Raw genomic sequence first — 25,432 nt, forward strand, 5'->3', positions numbered from 1 at the left:
AAGAGGCAGAGTGGAAGTTGATTCCAGCTCTGCCTGCAGGACCCTCTCATTTCCCCTCTGTTTCCCTTCTTGACAAAGGATCTTCTTCACTCTGGAGGTGCCACCCATGAGAACAAAGAGCTCTGGAGAGATGTGGATTCCTGAAGAGCTGCAGGGGAACTGGGAGAGGGTTTTCTGACAGAACAATCTTATCTCAAGAAGTCAGTTAGGCATGGCTATAATATTTCTTTTCACTCCCAGGTAATAGCAAATTGTAAGTGCACTAGGACATGAAGAATACTTTTGTCCATGGAAAAATGAGGTGGGAATTCTAAACAAAGCAAGTTTTAAAACTGTGTTTCACTTCAAGTGTACAAGTCCCATCACGTGTAATCATAGGACTCGGCAGCTTTTGAAGGTACAGAGGCCACACAAGAACCAGCTTAGCTGAGCATCATTTAAGGCCTTCATTTGGAATTGTCCCTGTGGGTAATAAGTTACATTCACTCTTCACTAATTTACAGTCAGGGCCCATTTGCTATTACAAATATGGGACCTCTGACACTTAGAATATTAGATCAGGGGCCCCACTGGGTGGGGATGAAAGTGTTTTTGCACAACATGGTTACCAACAGGGATGGGACTGTGATGCTTGTAGGCAGCCTTTCTCTCTGCCATCTCCCTCTGCAGGGCTTGAGCACAGAGCTGTAGGGAGAAAAATGTATCCATGTCCTGACCTGGCAGACTATGTCCAAAAGCAAGGAAAACAAGCAAACTTACCCAGTTGCAAAGAGGCTTTCTTGCAGAAGGGGGGATCTGAAAAAGCCAACACATGAGAAATTGAATGTTGAGAGAGTCTAAGGGCCGTGGCATCATCTGCATCAGCACTGAACTATCCTGCAACTGCGGGGAGGAAGCTCCTTACTTTGCGTTTGTGGTAGTCCTCTGCCCGCCGCCGCAACTCTTGCGCACGTTGAAACATTTTCCTATGGATTACAATCACTTTCATCAGATAAAGCACCACTTTCAGGATGATTTTAAATAATCTGCCATGTTTCTCTTATCCTCACAACTGTACCCTTACACAATCTATCTATACCTAGAAAACGTATTTCAGATGGCTATAAGAGTACAGTCTGAGCCGGTCACGGTGGCTGATGCCTGCAATCCCAGCACTCTGGGAGGGCGAGGCGGATGGATCATGAGGTCAGGAGATTGAGACCATTGTGGCTAATATGGTGAAACCCCTTCTCTACTAAAAATACAAAAAATTAGCCAGGCGTGGTGGCAGGCACCTGTAATCCCAGCTACTCGGGAGGCTGAGGCAGGGGAATCACTTGAACCTGGGAGGCGGAGGTTGCAGTGAGCCAAGATCACGTCATTGCACTCCAGCCTGGGTGACACAGTGAGACTCCATCTCAGAAAAACAAAAACAAAAACAAAAACAAAAAAACTGTACAGTCTGATCCAAACTGTTGCTATATTGATTCCTCCTCTTGCTTACTGCCTGCTGACTTCTGAGATGATAGTTTCCTTCCCCATTCTCAGTATATCCCTAATTCATCCTTCATTGAGCATCTTTTATCATAAAGCTGTATTGTCTTTGTATTAATATCCTTACCGTGTTTCACAGGGCAGCAACAGCTGGGCTTATAAACAGGGATAGTCCTTTTGAAGGATGTGGTTGATCCTACAACAACACACTTTCCTAAGGATGACAACAACTCACCCCACCCCTAGAATGGCTGGTATGAACCGAGTTTCCACACAGTCTAGCTGGCAATGGGGTCAGGAGACGTTTTGCTACTTCACATCTTTTGGTCACTGGTAAATATTAAGGTACTTTGTTTTCTGTTTTGTGAACTCTCTCTCTCTCTCACGATATGTCTTCTGACCATTTGTTTCTATTTCTGCATTTACTGGGTCTAAACATTGTACAAAGGTTAAAAACAACACTCCAATGGGCGTTTCCCAGGAGGGTGGGGTTCAGTTTCTGAACTCACTTGTAGGTGTGTATTTCTTTCATATCCAATTTCCCATTTTCCTCTGCCTCTGATACCTACCTCTCCTTTTCTGCATGCTCACATTCTTTCATGCTTAGTTTCCTCAGATTAGAAGGGAGAGAAATGCACACACATGATCCACCAGCCCGTGTGGGATTCCCTCTGCCCTTCTGGCATCTGAAGGCTGTGATTCAAAGATCCCCCCTGCAACCTTTCCACAAATGAACCAACGGATTCTCACAACCGAAGGGAGAATTGACACCTCCCATTGAGGGACAAAAAAAAGTCACACTCTGGCCTGCTGGCAAGTCACCTGTCATTTCCAGCTCATCTTCATAGTTCCATAGTTAGTCCTATTCTTTAGTAAATATAAAGACTATTAAAAGCTTCTACGAGGTGCACTATGTGTGTTTCTGGGGTCAGTCTTGTGCTTGACACAGCGAAAGCTCATTTTAGTTCAGTGTGAAAAACCAGACCTCACCAATTCATCACAACTAACTCCATCGGAAGCAGAGGATTGCTCCTCATCTGACTCCTCCTGTGTGAGACCTGATTCTCAGTCAGAGGCTGATGCCGGAACTGAGACCATCAGCCAAAGAGAGGTCCTTCCAGAATATGGTGTCATTAACCCCGCAGTTCACTACTGCACTTTGCCATGATTCAGGACTGGAACTCTTGTCATCGACTTTAAAGATCCTGGTTGAGAGAAAAGGCAATCTGAAGGCTGGGCCCATCTATTGAATTACAAATGATTGGAATGGCTCCTAAGTCAGGGTGTTATGTCCTGAAAATAGGTGACAACGGCAAACCATCCACCCTGGTGTTGACTGACTTTAACAAGGTTCAGTTCACAGAGATTGAGGGCAGAAAAAGGAAACGGCCTAAAAAGGGTAAGTTTGCTGTGTTGCCCTCACACCACTTGATTCATGGTCCTGATCCTAAGGATCTCACCTGATACTTGGTTTTATAGGAAGGATGTGTAAAATTCCCAGAACGCTAGGAAACAGGGACGAAAACACTTCAAAGAGAAAGTTAATGAACTTGTTTCTGACCACAGGGCATCCTTCAGCACATGCTGTCTGGAGTGGCCTCCAACAAGGAGTGTGTGGTGAGGTGCTGAGAATGCAATGGGAGCAGGGTCCTGTCCCCACGCTAAAGAAGCTCACAGTTTAATGCAAATGAGAAGCCAGTGAGGACATCACTACTCCTGCTGCGCACTTGGGAACTAGAAACATAAAACCTGACTCTGGAGGGAAGCTAAGGAAGCATTCTACTCTTGAGTTGACGTAAGTGCATCTGAAGCTTCTGATCTCCGATGAGAACAATGGGGGACACCAAACAGAATATAAAACCCATGATTGAATACATCAAATTGCTAACATGGCAGTAAACAGACATGAGGTGAAGATGGAGAAGAAGGAAACCCAGGATGAAAGTCAGCCTCGCATTTGGAACCCATGTCCCTGAGTTTCATTGCTGAATTCCAGAAGGAACTACTGAGATGCAAAGAAGCACAGCAGCTTTTGCACACATGCGTGGGATTAGAAGGAAAACAAGTGGATTGAGGGTCTGCCAATGAAAGCGACCCATACTGAAGTCCACTGGCTCTGGTTGAGACCCAGAAGAGTCATGCATCAGAATAGAGGTGGACAGGAAATACCCTGGCCTTTGTAGGGACTGAGCCTGCACCGGCGACCTCAATTGCAGCCTGTATGGAGGACCCCTGACCATCCCCCAGAAGTAGACTCCCATCTCTTCCGCAGCAAGATAACATGCTACTAGGCCTCAATTCATTGCTAAATATTTCTTAACAAGTATCTCACATTTAACAAAAAAAGATCAGTCATATGGCAGCAAAACACAATGTAATATGACCAAAACATGAAAGACGGTGAAAATGAATCTGGAGGTGACCCAAGCATTGAATTCAACAATCCAGTCTGGGTGTCGTGGCTCACACTGGGAGGCTGAGGTAGGCAGATCACCTGAGGTCAGGAGTTCAAGACTAGCCTGGCCAACATGGTGAACTCCTGTCTCTACTAAAATTACAAAAATTGGGCTGGTCATGGTGGCTCATGCCTGTAATCCCAGCACATTGGGAGGCCGAGGTGTGCGGATCATGATGTCAGGAGTTCTAGACCAGCTTGGCCAATATGGTGAAACCCCGCCCCTACTAAAAATACAAAAATTATCTGGGCATGGTGGCATATGCCTGTAGTCCCAGCTACTCAAGAGGCTGAGGGATAAGAATCACTTGAACCTGGGAGGTGGAGGTTGCAGCGAGCCAAGATCATGCCACTGCACTCTAGCCTGGGTGACAGAGTGAGACTCTGTCTCAAAAAAAAAAAAAAAAAAGAAAAGAAAAAAGAAAAAAAAAAATTGGCCAAATGTGGTGGCACACACCTATAATCCAAGCTACTCGGGAAGCTGAGGCAGAATTGCTTCAAACTGGGAGGCAGAGGTTGCAGTGAGCCAAGATTGCACCATAGCACTCCAGCCTGGGTGACAGAGCGAGACTGTATCTCAAAATTTAAAAAAAAAAAAGGCTGGCTGTGGTGGCTCACGCCTCTAATCCCAGCACTTTGGGAGGCTGAGGCAGGTGGATTACCTGAGGTCAGAAGTTCGAGACCAGCCTGGACAACATGGTGAAACCCCATCTCTAGTAAAAATACAAAAATTACCTGGGCGTGGTGGTGGGCACCTGTAATCCCAGCTACTTGGGAGGCTGAGGCAGGAGAATCGCTTGAACCCAAAAGGCAGTGAGCTGAGATTGTGCCATTGCACTACAGCCTGGGCAACAACAGCAAAGCTCCATCTCAGGAAAAAAAAAAAAAAAAAGAGAGAGAAAGGAAAACCAATGCCAGTACTAGCAACTCCTCTTCCCCCGAAAAAATGACAAACAAGAATGTAGGAAGGGAAAGGAATTATACAGCTTAAACTAATGAAGCAGAAAGGACAAACTCAATTTTGAACCCACTGAATTTGCCACAAATATTGTAGAAAATATTCTCAAGGACTTTACAGTTGTCTACTTTGATTGGCACATGGTTCATACAACAGTATTTGTGTCAAGGCACATCTTACTGTTTTTTGGCGGTCTTCCTCTTTCCACTGATTTTGTCATGATGGTTGATTTTCGTTGTCACCTTCATCTTACGGATTTTAGGCGTAACTTTTGTTTTCACATGTCTCCATAGAGTAATGACGTCTTTCCGGCCAATTTTATTTCCTGGAAAGGAAGAAACTCTTTTCTTTGTGTGCATACAAATGGACCTCAGCCCTTGGTGAGAGTGAGGAGAGGAGAAGGTGAGAAACCTGAGGGCAAGAAGCTGTTCTTTCCCTTTCCAGGGCAAACTCATTTCCACACTATGGGGACTCCAACAGAGCCATACCTTCCTGTCTACGGCGGTTGGACCTCCAGGCTCTCTGCTGTACATCTGTGGATCCATCATGTCCCTTTTCAGACTGGAAGATAGTCTTCAGGAAAGACAACTAGGAAATAATAATATAAGAATGACGGCTGGGCATGGTGGCTCATGCGTATAATCCCAGTACTTTGGGAGGCCGAGGCAGGTGGATCACGGGGTCAGGAGTTCAAGACCAGCCTGGCCAAGATGGTGAAACCCCGTCTCTACTAAAAATACAAAAATTAGCCGGGCACGGCAGCGGGTGCCTGTAATCCGAGCTACTCGGGAGGCTGAGGCAGAGAACCGTTTGAAGCTGGGAGGCGGAGATGGCAGTGAGCTGAGATCACACCACTGCACTCCAGCCTGAGCGACAGAATGAGACTCTGTCACACACACACACACACACACACACAAGAATGACATGAGGCTGGCACGGTGGCTCACTCCTGTAATCCCAGCACTTTGGGAGGCCGAGGCAGGCGGATCACCTGAGGTCGGGAGTTTGAGACCAGCCTCACCAACATGGAGAAACGCTGTCTCTGCTAAAAATACAAAATTAGCCAGGCATGGTGGTGCATGCCTGTAATCCCAGCTAGTCGGGAGGCTGAGGCAGGAGAATCACTTGAACCCAGCAGGAAAAGGTTGTGGTGAGCTGAGATTGTGCCATTGCACTCCAACCTGGGCAACAAAATTGAAACTGTCTCAAAAAAAAAAAAAAAAAAATAGGCCAGGTGCGGTAGCTCACGCCTGTAATCCCAGCACTTTGGGAGGCTGAGGCGGGTGAATCACAAGGTCAAGAGATGGAGACCATCCTGGGCAACATGGTGAAACCCCGTCTCTACTAAAAATACAAAAATTAGCTGAGCATGGTGATGCAGGCCTGTAGTCCCAGCTACTTGGGAGGCTGAGGCAGAAGAACTGCTTGAACTCAGGAGGCAGAGGTTGCAGTGAGCCAAGATCCCACCACTGCACTCCAGCCTGGTGACAGAGTGAGACTCCGTCTCAAAAAAAAAAAAAAAAAAAAAAAAAAAAAATGACATGAATATACTTCACACAACGGAACTGTACACTTCAACACGGTTAGATGGTAATTATCATCTTATAAGTATTTTACCACAGGTTAACATGTTTCACAACTTGAAAAGGAAGTAATTACCTTCAGCTCTCTGAGTTCTAGAATTTGTAACATTTCACCCCCTGCTCCTTCCTGATCTGCACTGGAGCATCTTCCTTCTGTCCCTGCTCTACTCAGAGTTCACTTTCCCTTCCCTCACATCAGCTTCATTGAGGCTGGTTTGAACTTAACGCAAAACATTCTCACTAATGACTGAATTCCCACCAAGATTTCCATATTATCACAGTATGCTTTTAATCTTCGAAGATACTAAATATTTGTTCTCATCATAGCTAAAATGCAATGCAAATCCCATCTCAGATGTGGGTCAGATACCTATGAATCTCCTGAGGTAGTCATTGAAATGACTTTTTTCTTGAGACGGAGTGTCACTCTCAACCATGCTGAAGTGCAGTGGGGTAGCTACCTTGGCTCACGGCAACCTCCACCTCCCAGATTCAAGCGATTCTTGTCCCTCGGCCTCCCAAGTAGCTGGGATTACAGGTGCCTGCTACCATGCCTGCCTAATTTTTGTCTTTTTAGTAGAGATGGGGTTTCACCATGTTGGCCCATCTGGTCTTGAACTCCTGACCTCAAGTGATCCATCTGCCTCAGCCTCCCAAAGTGCTGGGATTACAGGCATGAGCCACCACACCTGGCCTGAAATAATATCTTTCAAATTCTTTGTAGAATTTGTTTTTTCCTGATTTCTGCACATAGGATAAAAAAAAAATCATGTACTAGGATTTCAAGAGAAGCAATGGGTAATCTAAAAAGATGAAAACAGCAACCACGTTAATCCCACAGCTACTGCTACATTTCATAGGAAACGTAGCTGGCCCCGTTTGGAGCTAGGAGAAATGTCAAACACATGAAGAAATGAGAAGCAAAGAAATGCCATCACGCATGAATGCTTCATGGCACCCATGATGTCTCCCTGCTTAGGAGGTAATGGTATAGATGACTAGATGACAAGGACAAAGATGAGAGGTGCGAAGTTGTCCAAGTCCAACAGCTCAACTGAACCTTCCTAAATGGAATTGTTAAAAAGTGGTAAATTAAAAAACTTCCCCTGGCTCACGTGGTGGCTCACGCTTGTAATCCCAGCACTTCGGGAGGCTGAGGCGGGTGGATCATTTGAGGTTGGGTTTTGAGACTAGCCTGGCCAACATGGTAAAACCCCGACTCTACTAAAAATACAAAAATTAGCTGGGCATGGTGGTGGGCACCTGTAATCCCAGCTACCTGAGAGGCTGAGGCAGGGGAATCACTTGAAGTCAAGAGGTGGAGGTTGCAGTGAGCCGAGGTCACACCATTATACTCCAGCCTGGGCAACAGAGGGAGACTCGTCTTGGGGGTGAGAAAAAAAAAAAAAAAAAAAAGCTTCCTCCAATTTATACCGAAAATTCTCTGTTCAGGACTAAGTGGCATAGAGAATGTTAAATGTGCCTAGATATCTTCATAACTCATATATTTTCTGTTTTCTACATATCTTGAAAGGCAGTGCCAAATGACGTGTAATTATCTAGGTGGTAAAACTGAAACATACTTCCTCTTCCCTTGAATATAAAAAAGCATTGTGGTATTAGTACTTTTATCTTGGATCATTGTTCAGAAGGAGGTTCAGCCCCCAGACAACCATATTTTTACTGTCATGAATGGCAAGACAAAATGTAGAGCTCAACTTACCCAAAGGAAAAAAGGCTCAAAAGACAAATTATGGCACAACTAAGCAGCCAAATTCTTACCAAGTACAGACTTTTGACATACTGATCTCTCTCCAGTTGCAAGTGGGAACATGCACTTTGAATGATCTCATTCAAAATTACCCTGCCCAGACACACTTTTCATTGATTCTCTTGGAAGGCAGTTCTAAGAGATTCTCTGGGGCTTTCTCTGCATCATGAGACGCAGTGCAGTTCTGCCCTTCACCTTCCGGCAGTTTGTCACCTCGTCCCTATGACCTCAGAGGAACTTTGTCTCAGGCCAATTGTTTGTTCCTTGGGCTCTTTCATTTCCCCTAAAAATCATTTGCTGCCCCTCTAAATGGCCTACATCTCCATCTATCTCCCTCTCCCCTCAGAAGAGGGTGCTCTTTAAGCATCAACCATCCAGCCCTTCTAGCAGTCTCATTTTTCAGCTGGTTCCCATGTTTATGCCTGTTCTATGTTTTTCTTTTCCTGTTAAGCTGTCTGTTGTCAGCTCATTTCTGCAGTGAATCTTCAGAGAGGAGACTGGAAGCCACCCATACGATACAACTATAGTTCTTCCACCCATACGATAGAACTATAAAACAGAAGAGTTTAGAAAGAATTTCCTATTTAAGTGACGAAACCTCATACTCCATTTGTGACAAATAGCACAAAGGTTAAAAAAACTTATTTTTGACCAAAAGCTCTGTTGACATTCTATTAAACAAACACTGACCTATTTAATTTTCATAATGTAAATGGCAGATATTTTCATAATTCTTATGCTAATAAATCATTTCCCTGATTTTTTGGGTAAAACCACATATTCATAATGAAGTCCAGAAACGTGAATTGTTTTATATAATTTATTCTTATTTGTGATTACAAGTATACCTCTACAGAAAGTTAGTATACTCACCCAAAGGTAAACTGTCCAGAGGATAATGAAAACTTTATAACTTCTCGGAAATTCAATAATGATATCTAACCAAGGACTTCCACCAAAGTCAGTCCCACGATGATGATGGTCAGCCAGAGTATCGATAACCTGGAATAATAATAGTTGAAATAATGAAAAGGTCAATGACACTGACAATATTTCACTCAGAAAGAATCATCCTTAGAAACCGTCAACCTCCTCCAAAAGGTAACCACATCCCTCAGATATCACCGTGGGATTCCACTGCTACAAAAAAGAACAGAAGTTAGAAGTCACATGTTTTTCAGATGGCTGGTAGTGTTTTTAAGCATTGCAAATGTGGGGTGTTGTGTTGTCTTTCTTGGTATAAAGCAGGGATATCCAATCTTTTGACTTCCCTGCCTATATTAAAAGAAGCAAAGTTGTCTTGAGCCACACATAACATACACTAACACTAACAATAGCTGATGATCTTTAAAAAACCTCTTTTTTTTTTTGAGACAGAGTTCCGCTCCACTCAGTCGCCCAGGCTGGAGTGCAGTGGTGCAATCTCGGCTCACTGCAACCTCCAGCTCCTGGGCTCAAGCCATTCTCCTCCCTCAGCCTCCCGAGTAGCTGAGATTACAGGTCTCTGCCACCATGCCCGACTAATTTTTGTATTTTTAGTAGAGATGAGGTTTCACCATGTTGGCCAGTCTGGCCTTGAACTCCTGACAGGCGATCTGCCTGCCTCGGCCTCCCAAAGCGCTGGGATTACAGGTGTGAGCCACCGTGCCCGGCCATTTTTTTGTTTTTGTTTGTTGTTTTTGAGATGGGGTCTCACTCTGTCACCCAGGCTGGAGTGCAGTGGTGTGCTCTCGGCTCACTGCAACCTCTGCCTCTCAGGTTCAAGTGATACTCCTGCCTCAGCCTCCTGAGTAGCTGGGAGTACAGGTGCCTGACAGTGCACTCAGCAAATTTTTGTATTTTCTGTGGAGATGGGGTTTTGCCACGTTGGCCAGGGTGGTCTCGAACTCCTGACGTCAGGTAATCTGCCCACCTCAGCCTCCCAAAGTGCTGGGATTACAGGCATGAGCCACTGTACCTGGCCAAAATCTCCTAACGTTTTAAGAAAGTTTACAAATTTGTGTTGAACTGCATTCAAAACTGTCCTGGGCCACATGCAGCCCGTCACTCATGGGTAAGACAAGCTAAGTATAAAGTAATTATCTTCTCTTTTCTTTTTTGTTTTGAGACAAAGTTTTGCTCTGTCACCCAGGCTAGATTGCAGTGGCATGATCTCAGCTCACCGCAACCTCCGCCTCCCGGGTTCAAGCGATTCTCCTGCCTCAGCTACTGAGTAACTGGGATTACAGGCGCCTGCCACCACGCTCGGCTAATTTTTGTATTTTTAGTAGAAACAGGGTTTCACCATCTTGGCCAGGCTGGTCTCCAACTCCTGACCTCATGATCCACCTGCCTCGGCCTCCCAAAGTGCTGGGAATACAGGTGTGAGCCACTGCACCTGGCCAGTAGTTATCTTTCCTTTAAAGTTATTTACTTGTTTTTTAAATTGATGTATAGCATTGGATGCATTTATTATATATCACATGGTAAAAGAATCCCTCTATATAATACTTCTCTCTTGGATTATAGGAATCTTTGTCATTTAAAGCTCAGCATAAGTAAAAAAAAAAAAAACACACAATGAAGAGATTACTTCATTCACAAATAAGTATCAAATTTTAGTGCTTAAAAATTAACAAGGTGGGCCGGGCGTGGTGGCTCACGCCTGCAATCCCAGCACTTTGGGAAGCCGAGGTGGGTGGACCACGAGATCAGGAGATTGAGACCATCTTAGCTAACACGGTGAAACCCATCTTTACTAAAAATACAAAAAATTAGCAGGGCATGGTGGCATGCGCCTATAGTTCCAGCTACTTGGGAGGCTGAGGCAGAAGAATCACTTGAACCCGGGAGGCAGAGGTTGCAGTGAGCCGAGATCGCACCACTGCACTTCAGCCTGGGTGACAGAGCGAGACTCTGTCTCAAAAAAAAAAAAAAAAAATTACCAAGGTGGAGATCATGAAAATGGCATGAATAGTGTGGGATTTCTCTAAGACTGTTGATATTAACTCCATTAGACTCTTATGTGAGTGAAGACGAAGACGTCCCCTGAGTAAGTTCAGACAGCTCGTGATAACATTTCTACATGGATTCCTCAGGATTTGACTATATATTCTTGAAAACATCTCAATTTTCAATGTTTCTTTCAAGATGGTGAATTAAACAGAGATAGCCCTTCAACAGGTTGAACTCAGCATATGCTGAGTCTGAAATGGAAATGATGGAGTTAGAGAACCAGACAACAATGGTAATGACTTCAGAAACATGGTGTTGAACAGAACAAAGCAGACACAAAAGAGTACCTATGGCATGGCATGCATCTGTACACACGAAATTCCAGAATAAGCAAGCTAACCTATGATAAGAAAGAGACTGGCTGGGAAGAGTGAGAGTTCACTTTCTGGGGTGACATAATAGTGTAGATCTTGGCTGGGCACGGTGGTTCACGCCTGTAATCCCAACGCTTTGGGAGGCCGAGGCGGGCGGATCACCTGAGGTCGGGAGTTCAAAACCAGCCTGACCAACATGGAGAAACCCTATCTCTACTAAAAATACAAAATTAGCTGGGAGTGGTGGCACATGTCTGTAATCCCAGCCACTCGGGAGGCTGAGGCAGGAGAATCGCTCGAACCTGGGAAGCAGAGGTTGCGGTGAGCTGATATTGCCCCATTGCACTCCAGCCTGCGCAACAATGGAAAAACTGTCTCAAAAAAATAAATAAATAAATAAATAAAATAATGTAGATCTTGAAAGGGGGTTGGTTTATGCTGGCGTATGTACTTTCCAAAGTTAGTAAAACTTACACTTAAGGTTATATATTTTGGCCAGGCACGGTGGTTCACGCCTGTAATCCCAGCACTGGGAGGCTGAGGCAGGCGGATCACGAGGTCAAGAGATGGAGACTATCCTGGCGAACATGGTAAAACCCCGTCTCTACTAAAAATACAAAAATTAGCCAGGCGTGGTGGTCTACTAAAAATACAAAAATTAGCCAGGCGTTGTAATCTGAGCTACTCAGGAGGCTGAGGCAGGACAATTGCTTGAACCCCAGAAGCGGAGGTTGCAGTGAGCCGAGATCTTGCCACTGCACTCCAGCCTGGGCGACAGAGTGAGACTCTGTCTTAAAAAAAAAAAGTCATCAAACCAGATGACACAAATCAAATGACATTTCACTTTGTTTTGGTCCATTTTGTTTCTTAGAGACAAGAGTGCAGCGGGGCCATCTCGGCTCACTGCAACGTCCAGCTCCTGGGCCCAAGCGATCCTCTCACCTCAGCCTCTCCAGTAACTGGGATAACAGGTACACACCACCAGGCCCAACTCATCTTTTTTGGAATTTTTTGTAGAGATGGAGTTTCGCTATGATGCCCTGGCTAGTCTTCAACTCCTGGACTCAAGTGATCTGCCTCTGCCCACCTCGGCCCCCTAAAGTGCTGGGATTACAGGCCTGAGCTGTGTAATTTCATGCCGCGTGACACAGCCCAGTAAAAAGGAAGAAACCCCACGGGTCCAGCGTCTACTCACAGAGATGCACTGATGGCTGATAAATTCCAGCAGGAGCAAAAAGAGGAGCCAAAAGAGCATCCACCACACCCGCATGTCCTGGTCCTTTCAGGGCGCCCTGAGGCGGCCAGGACAGAGGTGGAGGTGGCTTAGGGCAGGGGGGAGGGAAGGGGACGGGGACCGGCCGGGATCTGAGTTGGGGAGGGGGAGGGGAGGGGGAGGGGAGGGGGAGGGGAAGGGGAGGGGAAGGGGGGAAGTAAGGGAAGGGAAAGGAGGAGAAGGGGGCTGTTGGGCACCTGGAGGAGGAGGAGGAGAAGAAGAAAGGGGTCTGGGAAAGGATCCGGTTCAAATTAAGTTCTCAAGCGCTGGTGGAAGGTTTAGCTACAGGTCACGGAGAAGATCAGGGAAGCAACAGGACTCGCGGGGCAAGGGAGCGGGCAAGGGAGCGTGAGGCTTAGGAGCAATCAGAGGGAGACAAAGGTTCTGCTATCCACCAAACCTTCTTCGGTCTGGGCCCTCCCTTAGCAACCCTGGGGCTTTATACTCCCTCTCCACCAATCCCTGATGACCCCGGTGGTGCCTCACAATGGACAATGCCAAGTAGCTCCCGCATCATTCCAATGACCCCTCCCCCATCTCAGTCTCCCACTCTCCTCCCAAGGACAGGTCCTCTCTGGAACCTTCACAAACCTGATTTCTGGTCCTCCCCAACCAGCTCCCTGTCCCTGCTTCTGGGCGCTCCTTCCTTCCTGAGCTCCCAGGGTTCCTCAAGGTCACTTTTGGCGACAAAACATAAAAAGTAAATGATGGCAGGATGGCAGGAAGAACCTCATACCCAAGCAGAGTGCCAGGTTTTACAGCCTCCGCTCAGCCATTCATATCCTAAGCAACAAAACATCAGCAGGATGCGGAAGGTCCCGATAGTAAACCATCTCCATCACATCCATGTAGCCATCTGTCCATCAACCTGTATCTCAGGAACAAATGTAGATACATTCATTTTAAGCATGCATGGTATATTTACAAAAATTAACCTGACTTATTTTGTTCCAGCAAATCTCAATATATTTGAGAGCAATCAAATCACACAGCATGTTTCTGATCATATAACTGTGCTAGAAGTCAATGATTAAAAGCTAATTCAAAATTATTATTTGCTTGGAAATTCAAAGTGCCCTTATAAGACATAAACATAAGAAATAATCCAAAATGAAACAAGATTGCCTTTCAACTCAATGATAAGATCATAACATGGCAATAAAATGTCTCCCTCTGGCCTGGGAATTCCTCTTTGTGGCACAAGGTTGTGTGATCTCAAATCACCCCTAACCCACCTAGACATTTTAACATCCGAAACCGAGTGATGAGGTCCTTATCTATATCATCTTACTGCCTGTGTGTGTGGACTTTAAATTCTGAACCCAAATGAGGGGGAGAAAACCAAGTTGACTTTCATGATTGACCTCTCAGGGATGTCCAAGGAATCTGTGCATTTCAAGAAACAAAGTTCATCAGCTTCTCTCCTAAGGTATTTGCCCACAATACCCAGAGGGCTTGGCAACATCATGTGTGATGGGTGGGGAGCTCCAAGCAGGTGGGCAGGACCCAGGGGCCTGGTGACCAGGACAGACCCCCACTGTCCATCACCTTTCCTGGCCCTGTCCTCAGCTAAACTTCCCACAGGCCTTCTGCCCGATCACACAGAGTGTGCCCAAACTCTCTCAGGCCTCTGGCAGCTGAAAACCACTGCTTTAAATCCCTTTACCATTTACTATGACATACGGTTCTTGTAAACAGGAAATATTCTATTGATGCTACAAATGGAAAGCCAATGCCTTTACCATAAATAGAAAAACAACCCTAAGAAACAAGCAAAACAAAAACAAAACAGGGGCTGGGTGTGATGGCTCATGCCTGTAATCCCAGCACTTTGGGAGGCTGAGGTGGGCGGATCACAAGGTCAGGAGTTCCAGACCAGCCTGGCCAATATGGTGAAACCCTGTCTCTAATAAAATACAAAAATTAGCCGGGTGTGGTGGTGGGCGCCTGTAGTCCCACCTACTTGGGAGGCTGAGGCAGAAGAATAGTTTGAACCCGGGAGGCAGAGTTTGCAGTGAGCCGAGATTGCACCACTGCACTCCAGCCTAGGTGACAGAGCGAGACTCTGTCTCACAAACAGCAACAACTACAAACAAACAAACAAAAAACAGGGTTAACAAAACTATGGAATTCAATTCTATTTGTATGCTGCAGCCATGTTCCAGCCCTAGATTTGGCTGGGCATGGTGGCTCACGCCTGTAATCCCAGCACTTTGGGAGGCTGAGGCAGGCGGATCACGAGGTTAGGAGTTCGAGACCAGCCTGACCAACATGGTGAAACCCCGTCTCTACTAAAAATACAAAAATTAGCCAGGCATGGTGGCACATGCCTGTAATCCCAGCTACTCAGAAGGCTGAGGCAGGACAATCCCTTGAACCCAGGAGGCAGAGGTTGCAGTGAGCTGAGATCGCACCATTGCACTCCACCCTGGGCAACAAGAGCAAAACTCCGTCTTAAAATTAAAAAAAAAGCCAGGCACGGTGGCTCATGCCTGTAATCCCAGCACTTTGGGAGGCCGAGACGGGTGGATCACAAGGTCAGGAGATCGAGACCATCCTGGCTAACATGGTGAAACCCTGTCTCTACTAAAAATACAAAAAATTAGCTGGCCGTGGTGGTGGGCGCCTGTAATCCCAGCTACTTGGGAGGCCGAGGCAGGAGAATGGCGTGAACCTGGGAGGTGGAGCTGGCAGTGAGCCGAGATCGCGCCACTGCACTCCAGCCTGGGTGACAGAGCAAGACTCTGTCTCAAAAAAAAAAAAAAAAAAAAAAAAAGAGGCAAAACTAATAGTATAATTTATAAGAAAAGAAGATTAACAAATTGGCTGTGATACTTGGTACATTACCACAAATTTTAAAACATGAAGTGAAGATTTTACCAGAAAACAGCAGAACACCAGTACTGCCTGTGATACAGGTGATAAACTGGATTTTTTTTTTTTTGGAGATGGAGTCTTGCTCTGTCACCCAGGTTGGAATGCACTATTGCGGTCTCGGCTCACTGAAACCTCCCCCTACCAGGTTCAAGAGATTCTCCTGCTTTAAGTCCCAAGTAGCTGGGACTATAGGCGCGTGCCACCACACCCAACTAATTTTTGTAGTTTTAGTAGAGACGGGGGTTTCACGATGTTGCCAGGCTGGTCTCAAACTCCTGACCTCATGTGATCTGCCCACCTCAGCCTCCCAAAGTCCCGGGATTACAGTCATGAGCCACCACACCTGGCCTTAAATTTTTTATAGGCAGAGTGCGGTAGCTCACGCCTGTAATCCCAGCACTTTGGGAGGCCGAGGCGGGTGAATCACCTGAGGTCAGGAGTTTAAGACCAGCCTGACCAACATGGCAAAACCCTGTCTCTACTAAAAATACAAAAATTAGCTGGGCGTGGTGGTGCGCACCTGTAATCCCAGCTACTTGGAAGGCTGAGGCAGGAGAATCGCTTGAACCTGGGAGATGGAGTTTGCAGTAAGCCGAGATGACACAGACTCCGTGTCAAAAAAAAAAAAAACAGGAACAGAAAACAAAACAAAACATATACAAAAGAAATAAAATACATTTAGGCCAGATGCTGTTACCTGCTGAAGCCCTCTCTGTTCAAAATGGAGATGAGGAAACCCTGGAGATGTGTTAAAGATATAATAGCCAGCCGGGCGCGGTGGCTCATGCCTGTAATCCCAGCACTTTGGAAGGTTGAGGTGGGTGGATCACCTGAGGTCGGGAGTTCAAGACCAGCCTGACCAACATGGAGAAACCCCATCTCTACTAAAAATAAAAAAAATTAAAAAAAAAAAAAATTAGCCAGGCATGGTGATGCATGCCTGTAATCCCAGCTACTCGGGAGGCTGAGGCAGAAGAATCGCTTGAACCCGGGAGGCAGAGGTTGCGGTGGCCGAGATCACGCCATTGCACTCCAGCCTGGGCAATAAAAGCAAAACTCTGTCTGAAAAAATAAACAAACAAATAAATAAATATATAAAAAGATATAATAGCCAATGAGGTACTGTGTGCTTGTAGTCCCAGCTACTTGGAAGGCTGAGGCAGGGACATCCCTTGAGGCCAGGAGTTCGAGGCTACAGTGAGCTCTGATGGCACCACTGCAGTCAGGCCTGGACAACATAGTGAGACCGTCTTTCAAAAATAAATAAGCAGGGTGCAGTAACTCACACCTGTAATCTCAGCACTTTGGGAGGCTGGGGTGGGTGGATCACTTGAGGCCAGGAATTTGAGACCAGGCTGACCACGAAGGTAAAACCCCCATCTCTACTAAAAATACAAAAAAAATTAGCCAGGTGTGGTGGTACGTCCCTGTAGTCCTAGCTACTCAGGAGGCTGAAGCAGGAGAAACGCTTGAACCCGGGAGGTGGATGCTTCACTGAGCTGAAATCGTGCCAATGCAATCCAGCCTGGGTGACAGAGTGAGACTCTGTCTTAAAAACAAAAACAAAAACAAAATGCTGGAGTCATGCTGAGCATAGGGAATGTGAAGGTCCTGGATTGAGACAGGCTGAGGGAAGGACAGCTGTGCCCTCTCCTCCTTCTATTCAGCCCATGGGTTCTATGTTCTTACAGAGTGGAGGGCAGAAACCCCTGCATTATTTAAAGCATTATTCTTTCTGTCTGTCTCATTTCTGTCTCTTTCTCTGTCTCTCTCACATTCAAACATGCATAGTTGGATTTACCAAGTTAAATACAGGTATATTATGACTCCAGTGTTTGTAGCTTGTCAAAGCATCCCCTCATGATTTGTTTCTTCCTGTGGCTTCTACAAAAAAAAAAAAAAAGGAAAACAGAAAGAATGAAAGAAGAAAGAAAGGAAGGAAGGAAGGAAGGAAAGAACCCAGAGAGCTGGGCATGGTGGCTTATACCTGTAATCCCAGCACTTTGGGAGGCCAGAGCGGGCAGATCGCCTGAGGTCGGGAATTCAAGACCAGCCTGACCAACATGTAGAAACCCTGTCTCTACTAAAAATGCAAAATTAGCCAGGCATGGTGGCACATGCCTGTAATCCCAGCTACTTGGGAGGCTGAGGCAGGAGAATTGCTTGAACCCGGGAGGTGGAGGTTGCGGTGAGCCGAGATCGTACCGTTGCACTCCAGCCTGGGCAATAAAAGCTAAACTCTATCTCAAAAAAAAAAAAAAAAAAAGGTAAAAAATTAGGCAGGCGCAGTGGTGTGTGCCTTTAGTCCTAGCCACTCAGGAGGCTGAGGCTGAGGTGGGGGGATAGTTTTAGCCCAGAAGTTTGAGGCTACTGTGAGCTATGATTGTGCCACTGTACTCCAGCCTGGGCAACGGAGTGAGACCAGATCTTTAAGAAAAGCAATGCATAATGAGATACTACTTCATATCCACTAGGATGACTAATACTCAAAAAGAGAATAATAAGTGGTGAGGATATGGAGAAACAGAAACTCTCCCACATTGCCGGTAGGAAAGTAAAATGGGGCCTGCCACTTTGGAAAGCAGTTGGAAAGTTTAATAAAAATGTAAAGATAAATTGATCCAGCAATCTTATTCCTAGGTATCTCTGACTGAGAGGAATGAAAGCATATGTTTACACAAAGTAACATAAACTCGCCTCCTGAGTAGCTGGGATTACTGGCGCTTGCCACCACACCTGGCTAATTTTTGTATTTTTAGTAGAGATGGGGTTTCATCATGTTGGCCAGGCTGGTCTCGAACTCCTGACCTGAGGTGTGATCCACCTGCCTCAATCTCCCAAAGTGCTGGGATTACAGGTGTGACCCACCTTGACCAGCCTAAATTCAACTATTTGAATTATATATATACATATATATGGTCTATATATAAACATATATATAATATATAAAATAAAATTCAATTATATATGTTTTAATTAAACAATTTTTTTTGTTCTGATGGGGTCTCACTATGATGCTCAGGCAGGTCTCAAACTCCTGGGCTCAGGATATCCTCCTGCCTCAGCTTCCCAAAGTGCAGGAAGGTGTGAGCCACCATGCCCAGCCAATGGTTGAATGGTGTGTGTGTGTGTACATACGTACATACACATACACATACTTTATTTACTTATTTATTTATTTATTTATTTTTGAGAGACGGAGTCTCGCTCTGTCACCCAGGCTGGAGTGCAGTGGCGCGATCTTGGCTCACTGCAAGCTCCACCTCCCAGGTTCACACCATTCTCCTGCCTCAGCCTCCCGAGTAGCTAGGACTACAGGCGCACGATGCCACGCCCTGCTAATTTTTTGTACTTTTAGTAGAGACGGGGTTTCACCATATTAGCCAGGAGAGTCTCAATCTCCTGACCTCGTGATCTGCCCGCCTCGGCCTCCCAAAATGCTGGGATTACAGGTGTGAGCCACCGCTCCCGGCCACATATACATATTTTAAAGAGTGATCTTCATCAGAAATTCTAGATGAAAAAAATAAAAGTAAATATAATTTTTTTAAAAAAGAATAAGGAAATGTTTTCTCAAATGCCTCTGACAAATTACCCCTTGTGATTTATTGGCCCAAGGTGTGGCATGGGGACTGGCTTGCACTGACCGGCTTCGTCCTGGGTTCTGGAAGGGAGCAGCTGGTCATGGAAGCTGGGGCTAGCATCAGTGCCCGTGAAGCATGTGGGCTGTGGGTAGGGACCATTACCTAATCAAAAATCAGGGGATTGCAAGAAGGTGAAAGCGGATACTAGGTGGACAACTACTAAGGTGTCAATTACACCCAAGACTGGCCACTAGATACAGACCCCTCGCCCTGCATTCTCCAGCCCATTATCCACATCCTGTCTCCTACTTCTCTGCCCACTATGGCAAAGGGAGGCAGAGTGGGGGTGGGAAGAGTCACCGCCTAAAACATGGCTTTCCTGCAGGGTGACCAGCTGTCCTGGGACTGAGTGGTTTCCTGGGACATGGGACTGAAGGTGCCAAAACGGGGGAAGTTCCAGGTGAACTGGGAAGGGTTGGTGACCTGGTCACCTCACCAAACAGAAATAAAGAAGCACTCCTAATGAACTGTGGATCCTGTCATCAAGCACCAATGGCTGCTGATACCACAAAGAGACAATTGGTCATTGTGCGTCTGTGAGGAAAGCACGCTCAACACCATTTTTGAAATATTTTTTGGCAAAAAGATTGAACATAAATACAAACAAGTCTGTAGATCCAAGTACCAATTCATAGGAAATACAGACTGTGGAGTGTTTAAAATGGAAACTTACTGGGCACAGTGGCTCACATCTGTAATCCCAGCACTTTGGGAGCCCGAGGTGGGTGGATCACCTGAGGTCAGGAGTTCGAGACCAGCCTGGCCAACATGGCGAAACCTCGTCTCTACTAAAAATATAAAAATTAGCCGGGCGTGGTGGCAGGCACCTGTATCCTAGCTACTTAGGAGGCTGAGGCAGGAGAATCGCTTGAACTCAGGAGGCGGAGGTTGCAGTGAGCTGAGATCGCACCACTGCACTGCAGCCTGGGGAACAGAGTGAGACTCTGTCTCAAAAGAAAAGAAAAGAAAAGAAATGATCTCCTGCAGAATGCCCAGGAGGAACACTGACTGAGAACCAGATGCTCATGCTGGCATTGGAACCAGGCTTCTTGAGGTCCTCTCCTGAAAACCTCTTTTGCTCTTGGCAGGCTCTCAGTCTCCATGCTGAGTTGGCTTCACCCCAGGGGTACCAGGCACTAGGGGGTGGAGGACAGGTACCCTGCTGACCAGGCCCCCAAGAGGGCTCCACAGCTCGCCCTGCCTCCTCATTTAGGCAGCATGAATTGTTGCCAAGATGGCTATTATTTTTATTTTTAATTAATTAATTCATTCTTCTTCTTTTGAGATGGAGTCTCACTCTGTCACTGAGGCTGGAGTGCATTGGTGCGATCTCAGCTTACTGTAGTCTCCACTGCTTGGGGTTCAAGCGATTCTCCTGCCTCAGCCTCCTGACATTTCTGTATTTTTAATAGAGATGGGGTTTCACCATGTTGGCGAGGCTGGTCTCGAACTCCTGACCTCAGGTGATCCGCCTACCTTGGCCTCCCAAAGTCCTGGCATTATAGTTATGAGCCACTTTTTTCCTGATTCTTTGTACTCTTTTGTAGTTTGCAAATGTCTACGATGAGCACATGTTGCTTTTATAATCATTAAGAAAAACTCGGTAAATACTTAAGAGGGAAAAGTATTTGCCATGAGGTTAACAGATGGTTCAAGCAAGGTTTTGAAAAATGGCCACAGGCCAGGTGCCGCGACTCATGCTTATAATCCCAGCATTTGCATTTTGGGAGGTCAAGGTGGGAGGATCGCTTGAGCCCAGGAGTTCGAGACCAGCCTGGGCAACAGAGTGATATCCCATCTCTATAAAAAAACATAAAAATACATAAATAAAATGTTTAAAAGAGAAAAATGGCCACATTGTTGGAATAAAGATCCTTCTCCCAAGAGGACAAGGGAAGAATTCAGCAGTGTGAAGTCGGAGCACACCGGGTTTCTTGCTCATGGTGCTTTGGATGTCCTGGCGACCGGATTCCCTGTCACGGGGGGCAGGGTAAGGGTGAATTCGTCTTGAGTGCTGTAGGATGTTTAGTGACATCGCTGGCCTCTACCCTGGTTGCCTGCCATGGGCAAACCCCACTCCAGTTTTGACATCCAAACATGTCTCCAAACATTGCCAACTGTCCCCAGGGTGGGAGCAACTTGCCCCTGATGGAAAACCACTGCTGTAGGTATTAGGTTCCTAAGAAAGAAACCAGAGTCATGAAGATGTGTTTTACCTTCCAGGTATGAAGGTTAATGAGCCATTTTTTTAAATCCCTTAAAAATCTGTTCCCCTAAGGTGCTTGAAGCAATCTGTGAAAATGGTTCACTATTCACTTTATCCAGAAAACACCACAGAATCATGCAGATCAAGAGGTTCAAATCTTCGTGTTCACCTTAAGAACATTTGTGAGGCCGGGCATGGTGGCTCAGGCCTGTTTTCCCAACACCTTGGGAGGCTGAGGCAGGAGGATCCCTTGAGGCCAGGAGTTTGAGACCAGCCTGGTCAGCATGGTGAAACCCCATCTCTACTAAAAATACAAAAATTAGCCGGGTGTGGTGGCACATGCCTGTAACTCTAGCTACTCGAGCGGCTGAAGCACAAGAATTTCTGGAACCCGGGAGGTGGAGGCTGCAGTAAGCCAAGATCGTGCCACTACACTCCAGCCTGGGCAACAGAGTGAGACTCTGTATCAAAAAAAAAAAAAAAAAAAGGCCAGGCGCAGTGGCTCACGCCTGTAATCCCAGCACTTTGGGAGGCCGAGGCGGGCAGATCATGATGTCAAGAGATCGAGACCATCCTAACACAGTGAAACCCCGTTTCTACTAAAAATACAAAAAAAATTAGCCGGGCGTGGTGGCAGGCGCCTGTAGTCCCAGCTACTCGGGAGGCTGAGGCAGGAGAATGGCGTGAACCCGGGCGGCAGAGCTTGCAGTGAGCCAAGATCGCGCCACTGCACTCCAGCCTGGGCGACAGAGCAACACTCCGTCTCAAAAAAAAAAAAGAAAAAGAAAAAGAACACTCCTGAAAGCGCCCAGGCCATCAAAGGTATGCACATACAAAAGGCCACAAAGTATCAGAAAGATGCCACTTTACAGAAACAACATGTATCATTCTGACTTTATAATGGTGGAGTTGGTAGATGTACCCAGGCCAAGAAGTGGGGCTGGCCACAAGGTCGGCGACCCAAAAAGAGCACTGAATTTCTGCTGCACATGCTTAAAAATACAGAGAGTCACACTCAACTTAAGGGTTCAGATGCAGATTCTCTGGTCCTTGAGCATATCCAACTGAAGAAAGCACCTAAGTTGCGTCGCCGGACCTACAGAGCTCAGGGTCGGTCGGATTAACCCATACGTGAGCTCACCCTGCCACATCCAGATGATCCTGCCTGAAAGGGAACAAACTGTTCCTAAATCGGAAGGGGAGGCTGCACAGAAGAAAAATATATCCCAGAAGAAATTGAAGAAACAAAAGCTTATGGCATGGGAATAAATTAGGAATAGAAGGAATGCCATTAAAAGTTAAAAAAAAAAAAAAAAAAAAAAGGAGAGAGGGAGACAAACAGTAAAAAAGATATATTTCTTAGAAATCAGTAAACTGAATATCCCGGGAGAGAGGTCGGTATGGCCCCATTCACAAGCCTGGTTCCTGCCCATCCCCCCTCAAGGATTCTCCCAAAACAAATACCAACACCTGCACCCCTTCAGCCTGGGTGTTCTAAAAAAAAAAGAGCTGATTAATCCAACAAGGAAAAAAGTTCCCCTTTAGGAAGAGCCAAAAATGTGGTTTAAACAAACCCAAGGTCATTGGCGCTTCGAGTTGGCTGAGGCTGGGCAAGACCAGACCCTGATGTCAAGACTTTATAGCCAGGGCTCCTCCAGAGCAATGGAAAAGGGTGGGTGGTGAGAGAGGGGGGTGCCCCAGTTTGATGTAAGACTTACTGCCAAGGACTTCTATGTAACCTCAAAGGCAGGAGGTGGGGAGGTCAAACTGGGAAAATGAACGCACGAGGTGCCAGGGTGGTGGGCGACATTTGCATCACCAAATTAAGTGCTGATGTGTACAAAAACCACAAAGCATCTGGCAGCCTTCCATGTTCTGTATACACTGCTTGGATACTCTAGCAGCTCGGAAAGAAAGGGGACATTTAAGGACATTTTTTGCTCACCTGGACGGAAGGGTAGAGAGACAGACCTCACGCTGGGCAAAAGATTCAGCTAAACCCACACATTTTGATTTAGAGAGCACAAAGGGTATTGGCACCTAAAAGTAGCCTGCCAAGCAGGTCAGTGAAAAAGTCACCAAGAAGTTGCAACAATGCATTGCTCGGGCTGAGAGACAGACAAAGGGGGATTCTGCAGCAAGAAGAAACAGGCTAGACTCAAGGTAGAACTTCCCAACCACAAGGGAATGAACATGCAGAAATTCAGTCTAATCAAATAATTTAAAAGCTGAAGGGAATGTCAGCTATCATGCACTGGCAAGAAACAAAAATCCAACTGTTTTTTGAGACATGGTCTTGCTCTGTCACCCAGGCCGGATGGAGCGCAGTGGCATGCTTTTGGCTCACAGCAGCCTGACTCCCAGGCTCAAGCGATTCCCCCACCTCAGCCTCCCGAATAGCCGGGACTACAGGTGTGCACCACCATCCCACCTAATGTTTGTACTTTTAGTAGAGACGAGGTTTCACCATGCTGCCCAGGCTGGTCTTGAACTCCTAACCTCAAGTGATCCACCCACCTTGGCCTCCCAAAGTGGTGGGATTACAGGCACAAACCACCACACCTGGCCACCAACTTTTCCTTTAAAACCACCAGGGCTCATGACAGCAGTATTCACAAGAGTCAGAAAGTGGAAAAAACCTGAATGTTCATCAACCAGTGAACAGATCAACACAGTATGGTCTATCTGCACAATGGCATATTATTCCGCAATAAAAGGAAATGAAGCTACAACATAGATGAACCTTGAAAACATCACGCTAAGCGTAAAAGCCGCCAGTCACAACATTCCACCTATTGTGATGCCATTTATATGAAATGTCCGGAATAAGCAAATCTACAGAGACACAAAGATTAATGGTTGCCTAGGGCTTGGGAGGTGCTGGGGAAAACAGGGAGTCATGGCTGATGGATTGGGGTTTCTTTTGGGGGTGATTAAAAAAAGTTCTAAACCTGACTGTGGTGATGGTTGGATTGTGTGATTTAAGTGGGTTAACTGTATGTTGTATGAATTTTTGTTTTGTTTTGTTTTGTTTTTCTGAGACTAAGTCTTGCTCTGTTGCCCAAGCTGGAGTGTAGTGGCACGATCTCGGTTCACTGCAACCTCCGCCTCCCAGGTTCAAACTATTCTCCTGCCTCAGCCTCCCCAGTAGCTGGGCCTATAGGTGTGCGCCACCATGCCAGGATAATTTTTGTATTTTTAGTAGAGACAGGGTTTCATCAGGTTGGCCAGGCTGGTCTCGAACTCCTGACTTCAGGTGATCCACCTGTGTCAGCCTCCCACAGTGCTGGGATTACAGGCGTGAGCCACTGCGCCCAGCCTACGTGTGTGAATTACATCTCAAAAAAGCACTTATTAGAGACCACTAGGATCTCTGCAGAGAAGGAGCTCCCACTCCCACCCCAGGCAAAGGATGAGAAACTCAGAGACCAACTTGAGAACCAACCCTGCCAGCAGCTGCTGTGTATCCTGGGGCTGGTCACTTTGCCTCTCTGACACTCAGTGGCTTCCCAGGGCAGTTAGACCAAAACCCACCTGGAAGGCCCTGCAGGACAATCACTGTGCTGACCTCTTCTCCTGCCCCCCACGTCCTGGCACACCGTGGTCTGGCCACACCACCCTTTTTGTTTTGTAAACAAATTGAGCTCATGCTGGTCCTGAGGCCTTTGCACTGGCTGTTCCCTCTGCCCACAACACTGTTCCCAGATCTTCTCCCTGCTGGCTCCTTCCCATACCAATGCAACCTCCCCAGAGAGGGTTTCCCTATCCCCTGCCTGAGTTGCCACAATGACACCCATCACTCCTCGGCCCATGGCACTGTCTTTTTTGTTTCCCCTCCAAAGCACTTAATAGCATCTGAATTTTTTTTTTTTTTTTTTTTTTTT

At 46.3% G+C, this 25,432-nt stretch overlaps 1 protein-coding gene and 1 pseudogene across 4 annotated transcripts in view; one reads left to right on the top strand and one right to left on the bottom strand.

The window, feature by feature from the left end:
- LOC129527568 (titin-like) overlaps positions 1-25,432 on the bottom strand; it is a 38,318-nt gene that overhangs the window by 8,386 nt on the left and 4,500 nt on the right. Inside the window, exons 3-8 of one of the 4 annotated variants that reach the window (XM_055365311.2) lie at positions 13,413-13,498; positions 9,114-9,242; positions 5,375-5,474; positions 5,067-5,211; positions 905-965; positions 760-795 (exon numbers count right to left, since the gene is read on the bottom strand). In XM_055365311.2, coding sequence (XP_055221286.2) covers positions 760-795; positions 905-965; positions 5,067-5,211; positions 5,375-5,474; positions 9,114-9,242; positions 13,413-13,498 — 557 coding nt within the window. Of the gene's footprint in view, positions 1-759; positions 796-904; positions 966-1,982; positions 2,092-5,066; positions 5,263-5,374; positions 5,475-9,113; positions 9,243-13,412; positions 13,499-25,432 lie in introns of those variants that run through there. The other 3 variants (XM_063699502.1, XM_063699503.1, XM_063699504.1) reach the window with 3 other exon arrangements.
- On the top strand, positions 22,299-22,998 carry LOC134757426 (large ribosomal subunit protein uL22-like; annotated as a pseudogene).

The sequence above is a fragment of the Gorilla gorilla genome, chromosome 18 (genome assembly GCF_029281585.2).
Source record: "Gorilla gorilla gorilla isolate KB3781 chromosome 18, NHGRI_mGorGor1-v2.1_pri, whole genome shotgun sequence".
Taxonomy (NCBI): domain Eukaryota; kingdom Metazoa; phylum Chordata; class Mammalia; order Primates; family Hominidae; genus Gorilla; species Gorilla gorilla.